Raw genomic sequence first — 8,168 nt, forward strand, 5'->3', positions numbered from 1 at the left:
GCAATTAAGGATGTCAGGATGAAGTGACTTTTGCTTTCTTTGTAATATTTGCTGAGGTAAGCAGATGTTTTGTGAAGACTGTCTACAGAAGAACCCTCGAGAAAGCTTAAAGCACTCAGGTGCGTCCACACACAACTAAATGACATCTGACTTTCCGTGGAGACGTTCAGGTTCAGCGAAGCACACAGAGAGACGTTCTGGATCAGCAGAAGAACAACATCTCTCCCACTGAAATCACTTGAGAAAACACGACTCAGAAGAGCCTCCTGCCAAACACTTCTCATGTGAGATCTGAGCTTGAAGATACAGAATATAAAATCATTAGCTTCACAATATTGTACCAAAGCAACTAAATGAACCAATTTTAAGATGAAAGAGAGTCTTCTGTTCTTTCTCAGTTTGGATCACTGTGAATGATGATCTACTGTTCTGGAATGGCGCCACCTCCAGGCCAAAGGAAACAGAATGCGTAATAATCCTCAAAATAACTGTTTTTTGTGAGCATAGTTTCTCTTCAGTCCAATGTTAATAAATCTGCTGTGCATATGTTGCACTGACTTGTTTGGTAAAAAATAAAAAATAAAATAGATGTTTCAACAGCATGTGTGTGTATCTGCAAATATGTCTGTGCATGTGAACAATCTGAAGAATTTTCTACAATTTGAACTATTTTAGTATTATGGCAAAGCATACAAAAGATGAGAGTGCTTTTCATTATGCCCAACAGTGTGTAGTTGATTAGACACAAATCTGCTAATATGAATGCAAAAGTTTGATTTTGATAATGCTATATGTAGATTTGGTTGCAGTGCTTCATTGTATTTTGATAAAACCATCAGCCTAGTTTGCACAATTGTGTGTTAGCAATTGGAAAAAACTGTAATAATCCTCAATATTCCATTTACTTTCAAAGAATTTAAACTGTTTTTTTGTTTGTTTGTTTTTTTACTTATATGTGTATCTATGGAAATGAATAAGTGGTTCACCTAAAAATATATATTTATTAATGCTTGAATAACAATAAAGAACATTGCCAAGGGATTATATAAAAATCATCACTACAATATATAGATTGTACATAATTAACACTTACAACAAATTGAGAATAGTTTCAATATTTATTAAGAATAACAGCAATAGAAACACACACACACACACACACACACACACACACACAAACATACATTCACAGAGATACAAGTCCTTTGTACCATAACTTTTTGAAGACAGAACACAGATGAACAGTTTTTTGGTAGAGAAAAAACTTCTGAATGTGAAATGAGACTAATAAAATTAACAGATTGATTACAAAAGTGTCCTTACTCACACTGTTATGATACTTTAAATATCCAAAAATTACATTTTCAAAATGCAATTCAAAATTGAAGAGTAGCCTACCTTTACATTAATAAACATAGACACATACCATAATCTTTCACGTGACAATAATGCCAGAAAATGCGGGGTACTGTCGTACAATGAGCAAAAAGAGCAGTGTCTTTCTTAAACTTACTAAGGAAATATTTGACAGGGTAGAATTTGTGTATTATCTTGAAAGAAGTTTATTTTACCTTGTTTGTAACAACAAAATAATAATAATAATAATAATAATAATAAAACTATGAGGTAATAACCACTTTCCCAATCAAGGTCAATGACAAATTTAGTCCAATAAGCAGAGCAAGGCTTGGTAAATAATGAAAATAAAACCTCCTTTAGAAACAGAGCACGAATAGATGTGTTGTTGTTTTAGACCTGTAAAATACTGTATCAGTTGGGTTAATGATGCGAATATCACATCTCTCTTTAAGTTACACCAGAGGAATGTGTTTTGTACTTTATTTTACTGTCTATGGTTTTGTATTTGTCACACAAGTTTTGCGACGTTTGCGCGTCACTGTGACGTCAAATCCTTCCCATAATTCCAAAACCTTGAGCTCATGGCGTCTTCATGAAGAACTCTGCTGAGAAAAGGTCAGTTTTCTGGGCTGTCACTTTAAAAATCTGAACCTCAAGTCTTTGAAGTTTTAATTAAATATAGTTAAATAATAGAACTTTACCTTATACACTTTGCAAAGGCCGTCTTTGAATTCAACTTGACATTCCTTCAAATAAGATGTGATTACACTGCAGTTAAAGACTCATCAAATGCCATCAAATTGATACTCGTTTTTATTTTATTTGTATTTTTATAGACCTGTCCATTTGGAAATGTAGTCCAGAAGGGGAACCATGATCTTGAGTATCTAGGGAGTCCACTGCACGATTACAGCAAATGGGCATGTGGACTTATTAGCATGATCGAATGCATTGTAAAGATTTAAACAAAAACAAAAAAAGTTTATGTAAGAAAGGGTTATTTACATTTCTGTTAATATGGACAAAACTAATTAACTAATGAGTTGAAATCTAAGAGCTATTGATCCTGTATTTTTTTAATGCGTCCTCAGTATCTGTAGGTCAGGGGTGTCCAAACTCTGCTGGAGGGAGGCAGTTCTCACACAGTTTAGCTCCAATTCGTCTGGAAGTTTCTAGTAGGCCTATGCCTAGTAAGAGCTTGATTAGCTGGTCCATGTGTGTTTAATTGGGGATGGAGCTGATCTCTGCAGGACAGTGGCCCTTCAGGAGCAGGATTGGACATCCCCTGCTCTAGATGCTCGAGTAACCCAGTGTTCTTCATTAAATCGTTAGAATAATCCACTGCTGCCACCAAGCGGTCATTGAAGAGAATGCAGCGCGTGTGCGCCTCGAAATAATCATATTTACCAGCTCGTCAGTTCGTAGATCATTTTCGTAAAATAGTGACTTCGCAGTGACCTCGATTTCTTTCGATATAATTTTTTTTTATTTTGCTACATGGCAAAATAAAACCAATTACCTGATTTCACAGCAGCACCGAAAGTTATTAATACATAATTGTATTTACAATATAATTTCTTTAAACATTTAATATATAAAAATGTTCCTTTAAGAGTCTTTTCTAGACTATCTTGTTTGTTTAGTAGGCTTAGTGTTTGTGAAGCGGCTCAAATCAGCTCCGGAAACAGTGAGTGTGCAGAAAACATTCGAAACATATACAAATAAATAAGTAGCCTATTTATTTTTTATATGTGGTTAGAACAATGCCCTTGGAAATCAGTTCTGGGGGCCACGTAGGCATACCTTAGTCAAAAAGTTAATTTCAGTTCATTCGGGAAAGATATGAATGATTAACTAGGCTACGGCACATTTTTGAATTTCGGAACATTCATAACTTTCAAAAATATTTTTGAAATACATTAAACTGCACATTTAATCTAGCCTACGTATTTGTAGCTATATTTTTATAACTACTGCACACACACACATTGTATGGGGACTTTTCATTGACATAGCCTAATGATTTATGAATGAATTATACTGTATATTCTCTCCCCTTACACCAATTCTACCCCTCAGAAAACTTGCTGCATTTTTACATAAAAAACTCTTGTTTTTTCAACGACAAAAAAGTTTGTTTCCCTCATGTAGACTAAAATGTCCTCACAATGACAACTTTCTGCATTTTTACATTTTCATAAAACATCACGTAGTATGATTTATAAGCTGTTTTCCTCATGGGAACCAAAAAAATGTCAAATGTCGGATATTGCCATCTTTGTGAGAACATTTTGTCCCCATAACGTAGGATTTATTTACCAGGACACACACACACACGCACACATACATGCCTATGTATATCTATAGCCTATAAAATGAAGGGGAAAAAAAGAAAGAAAAAAAATCAATAATATCGCTTTTGTTCAGAAGAAAAAAAGTTTATTAAGTTCATTACAGGTTAGTCAGAATAATTTCAGTATAAAAACAAAATCGAAAACAACAGGGGACAATTCTCGAGAACTATTCCCAATGAATTTCTTAGGCTACTTATCGTGCTCTTTCTAAATTTAACGAAAGTAACTTATTTGATTGTTGAATAAATGACATTTACTGATCAACACAATGTAAAATTTCCAGCATAAATAACAGCACGAGATGGTGATGACGATGATGATGATGATGATGAAGTCCCATTGTGCTATTTCTGTTTCATCCAATATAAAACAATCCAACGGGGAGAAAACATTAGAACATTAAAACTCATTTAAAATATATTTCCACATTGTAGAAATATAATTAATGATGCAACATGCGACGAAAACAACTTTATATATTGAAAGTTCCGCCGCGTAAAAGCTGTGTTCACCAGGACCAGGGCTGCATGTGACCCAGATGACTGACAGGTGACAGATGTGTCATGCAGATGTTAGGACTGTGATGAATCTGGGGGAACTGCTTGATATTAAAAGCAGAATAGGGTGCCGCTGTAGTGATGTCCTGGGGACTGAGAACATGACACGCTCGTCCGTCCCTCACCAGGACTGGGAAAGAAACGCGCCGTGGAGGAGAGAGCAGATACGGGTCCGTTCCTTTCTCAGCCCGGGCTCTCTTCACTTTATACCGGTGGTTCTGGAACCAAATCTTCACTTGCGTTGGAGTCAAATGTAAGAGCTTAGCGAGATGTTCTCTCTCAGGAGCGGATAGGTATCTCTGTTGCCTGAAGCGTCTCTCCAACTCAAACGTTTGCGTCTTTGAAAACAGGATTCTCCGTTTGCGCTTTTTCCCCGAGTCCTCCGAACTCTCCCTATCCCGATCCACAGACTCATCCGTGGACAGTTCTGGATTCAAGTCCTCTGGAGATGCTGATGGCACTGCTGAATATAATTATAGTTAATAACCTGTGTGCGGGACCAAATAAATAACCAATTTTGATAATAGACCATCATGCACTATATAAATAAAGCTTTCAAAAGGGGGGTTTCGTAGCGATTCAATAATATTTCAGTAACCAGTTCTTAAAATAACCATTTTTTAATATTTAAATAATCTGAATAGCCTTTTCCCAATATAAAGAACCTTTGTGCAATGAAAATGCTAAATGTTCTCCTTGGAACTATCGATGCCATTAAGGAACCTTTATTTTTCTAAGCGCAAAATTGCGTAAAACCATGACAATTTCTATTAAATTCCGACTTTTTTTGTGCAATTTTTATTGTTTTATTTAATTCGAATAAAATACTGAAATAGGACAACAGCTGCTTGAAGTATTTTTCTAAGTAATTAAACTGCATACACGTACTTGGATATGTGTGGCCACATGGAGATCCGAGCCAAAGCGCATCAGTGGAGGACGCGTGCTGCTGGTTTCCAGAGAGTCCTTCATCAGCCTCATCTTCAGTGTCTTCAGTCACTGATCCTTCGTCGCTCGTGTCCGGGAGGTCTAAAATATCACGGACAGAGAACCCTGACTTGCAATTCCTTAGGGACATTTTCCAATCCAATATACAGTGACAGTGAGGTCTATCCAAAAAGCGTTCTGGTGAGTTGTAAATGCAGATCCGTGGGATTGGACAGCGCGCGTGCACACGGATCCAGGCTCAGATCACAGATGCTCCTCGGATGCTATGCAGTGCTTGACCCAACCAATCCATTAGTCTGGTCCATTTAAGGTCGCAGGTGAGTGTTGGACCTGCAGAAAAGCGTCCCAAAAAGGCCTTGACGATCGAGGGCGGATCTCTGGAGTCAAGTGTGAAATAGTGAGTTGAGCTTCTATCAGCGGAACACCAGAAATGCATGAGTGGGATGAGGTGACACGACTAAAATGGGAGAGACCGATCCCCCCCCCCCCCACACACACACACACACACAACTCATTTACATATCAGAAGCGTCCGTGGCACAAATGGAAACCCTCCGTTATAATTATCTTTAAAAACGCACGCTTAGGTGGGATTCATCGTAAGGTGTGATTGGTCGGAAACATTGTATGATGTGGACGATGAGCTGTCCGTGTTGAAATGGGATTGTTTAAAATGGCAAGTGGCCAAATTATGGAAACCTTTTGGGTCAATATTTTGCTTAGAGCTTAAGTCAAGTACCAAATTCATCAAGCCACCGACCCATATTTGCCGACAAGAGCAGAATCCTGTTACTGACCTCCTTCAGAATTCATGTTATATGCTGTAGGTCATTGATGCTTAAAAGCTTTTCGTTGATAATGATGCATTCAGATGTTTGAAATTAATGGAAGGTAAATCGACATACTTCACTGCACACTTGTTTTAGAATGATCACAAAGCGTTTCTTTTTAGACCGAAAAACATAATTATATTTACAAAATATTTTACAAACGAGTTCTGAATCTGTTGCAGCTTTTTGGTTCAATTATTATGGTAACATTTTACCAATGAAGTTTCATTAGTTAACATTTGTTAATGTATTAACTAGCATTAACTAATAATGTTAAAACATTTGTTAAAATCAAATCGATTAATCACAATTAATCACATCTAACATCAATGTATTTGTTTTTATTTGTGTGCGTGTATATATATATATATATATATATATAGCCTATATATATAATGTATATGTGTGCACAACACAACCATTTAAGCTAGACATGATTAATCACGATTAATCGATTTGACGGCACTCATTTACATTAATAAATGCTGTTAATTCATGTTAACTAAATGTTAACTTTATTGTAAATTGTTATCATTATTATTATATTTTTTAGTATAACAGTTAGTGCAATTAGAAGTTATGTTAGTAACTCTTTACACTTTATAAGTGGTTTATTTTTATTTTCTTATTTTTTCTATTGCTTTTTTTCTTTGTTGTGCGTCTTTCGAGAAAAAGACACTTACTTTGCACAAGCTCTTTTTTAACTTCATTAAGACGTTCTTTTTCATGTGCATATACAATTTTTCAAAGATTTTAGTCGATCTAAATAGGAACGATTTTCTGATGATCATTTTGCCCTTTTGTGCATTCGGAACGCCTAAGTTAGGTATCTCTCCAGATCTATCCAGTGGGATGATTTGGTGTCTCTGGCTCCTCTCTTTGACAGTGTGTGTGATGTGAATGTTCAGTGCGCTCTGCGCGCGTCATGGGTGGTCGGACTGTGCAAACACATCTACAAACCAACAGCTAAGCTCTGGACAATAGAGCAATGAAAGGCTCCCTCTGGAAGTTTTTGTGCTAGATCAGGTTTTGCATTTATTTGGGGCGCAGAAATAATGGTTGATTGACGCCCTCACACAATACACCCAAACTGGTCAAATAAAAGTGAGCGCGCTCCTTGTTGTCATGGTATTCAACTGGCCTCAATGAACGATTCCTTCATTCATGTTTAGAGCTTCGACTGTCGCATAAGAAAACAAATTAGACATTCATAGCGAAATATTTTAAAGTTTTTTGTTTTGTTTTTGCGGGGGCTTTAGATATAATTTCGCTCATGCATGCATGGGGTTTTCATCACCAACGACCTGACAATGAGTTACTGGAGTAAGATCTGAAAAAGACGGCCGTGCTGTAATGAATAATACAGCGAGAATGAGGACTCAGTTCTTTGAAATGTACACAATCTCTTAAAAATATCCCAAGGATGTGTTTTAAACAAGCTGTAAATAGGAACAAAGAAGTGTCATCTGAAATGGACACAGCTGGAATAGGAAAAATCATTTAAAATATAGGCCTAACATAATAGTCCACGCATTTTTTGGACAGTATTGTTTTCCGATGCATGTAGCAATTGCTATTAAAGTTCAGTTTGTTAGAGTTAGTAGCCTAGTCAAAACGTGCTACAGATTTGCATATTGTTCTTTTACCCGTAGTTGTGTTATGATAAAGCACGACAGCTAAATATAGAATCGAGAAATGTAAAGATTTGTGTGAGCGCGTGCTTCATGTATTGTGTGAGAGCGCCATCTAGTGAGTGAATGTGATGCTTTGAATTACTCTAAAAGAAAAAGAAAAATACTGTTCCATGGAATCATACTGTAAATGTAAAATCATTATAAGTTATGTTTGTAACATTTATCCGTATAGCTAATAATGCATGTTAGCGTTTGGCATGCTTTTGTTAATGTTGATACATTTGTTTAGAGTTATATTAAAGACACTACTTAATGCGATGATATTCAGTAACAAGTAGCACTGTTAGTCAATAAGGACTTTAATTTTACAGAGACATCCACTGAATATTTTGCTACTCTCACATTTATCATGTGAGAACTTCTTGACCCATGATGTAAGTGAAAATTAAATTTGTATATTTATTTTGTCTTTTAAGTTAAACGAAT

The 8,168-nt window shown here is 36.1% G+C and overlaps 1 protein-coding gene across 1 annotated transcript; it reads right to left on the reverse strand.

Annotated features, from left to right (window-relative positions):
- Nucleotides 1-4,221: 4,221 nt before the first annotated feature.
- Nucleotides 4,222-5,348, reverse strand: nkx2.2b (NK2 homeobox 2b; the record flags this gene model as incomplete). The annotated part of the gene is made up of 2 exons (XM_081378263.1): nt 4,222-4,730; nt 5,159-5,348. 2 exons carry the CDS (start codon nt 5,346-5,348, stop codon nt 4,222-4,224), a joined length of 699 nt encoding a protein of 232 aa, XP_081234389.1.
- Between the last annotated feature and the right edge of the window lie 2,820 nt (nt 5,349-8,168).

Source organism: Scardinius erythrophthalmus (assembly GCF_964197995.2).
Source record: "Scardinius erythrophthalmus genome assembly, chromosome: 11".
In the NCBI taxonomy this organism is placed as follows: domain Eukaryota; kingdom Metazoa; phylum Chordata; class Actinopteri; order Cypriniformes; family Leuciscidae; genus Scardinius; species Scardinius erythrophthalmus.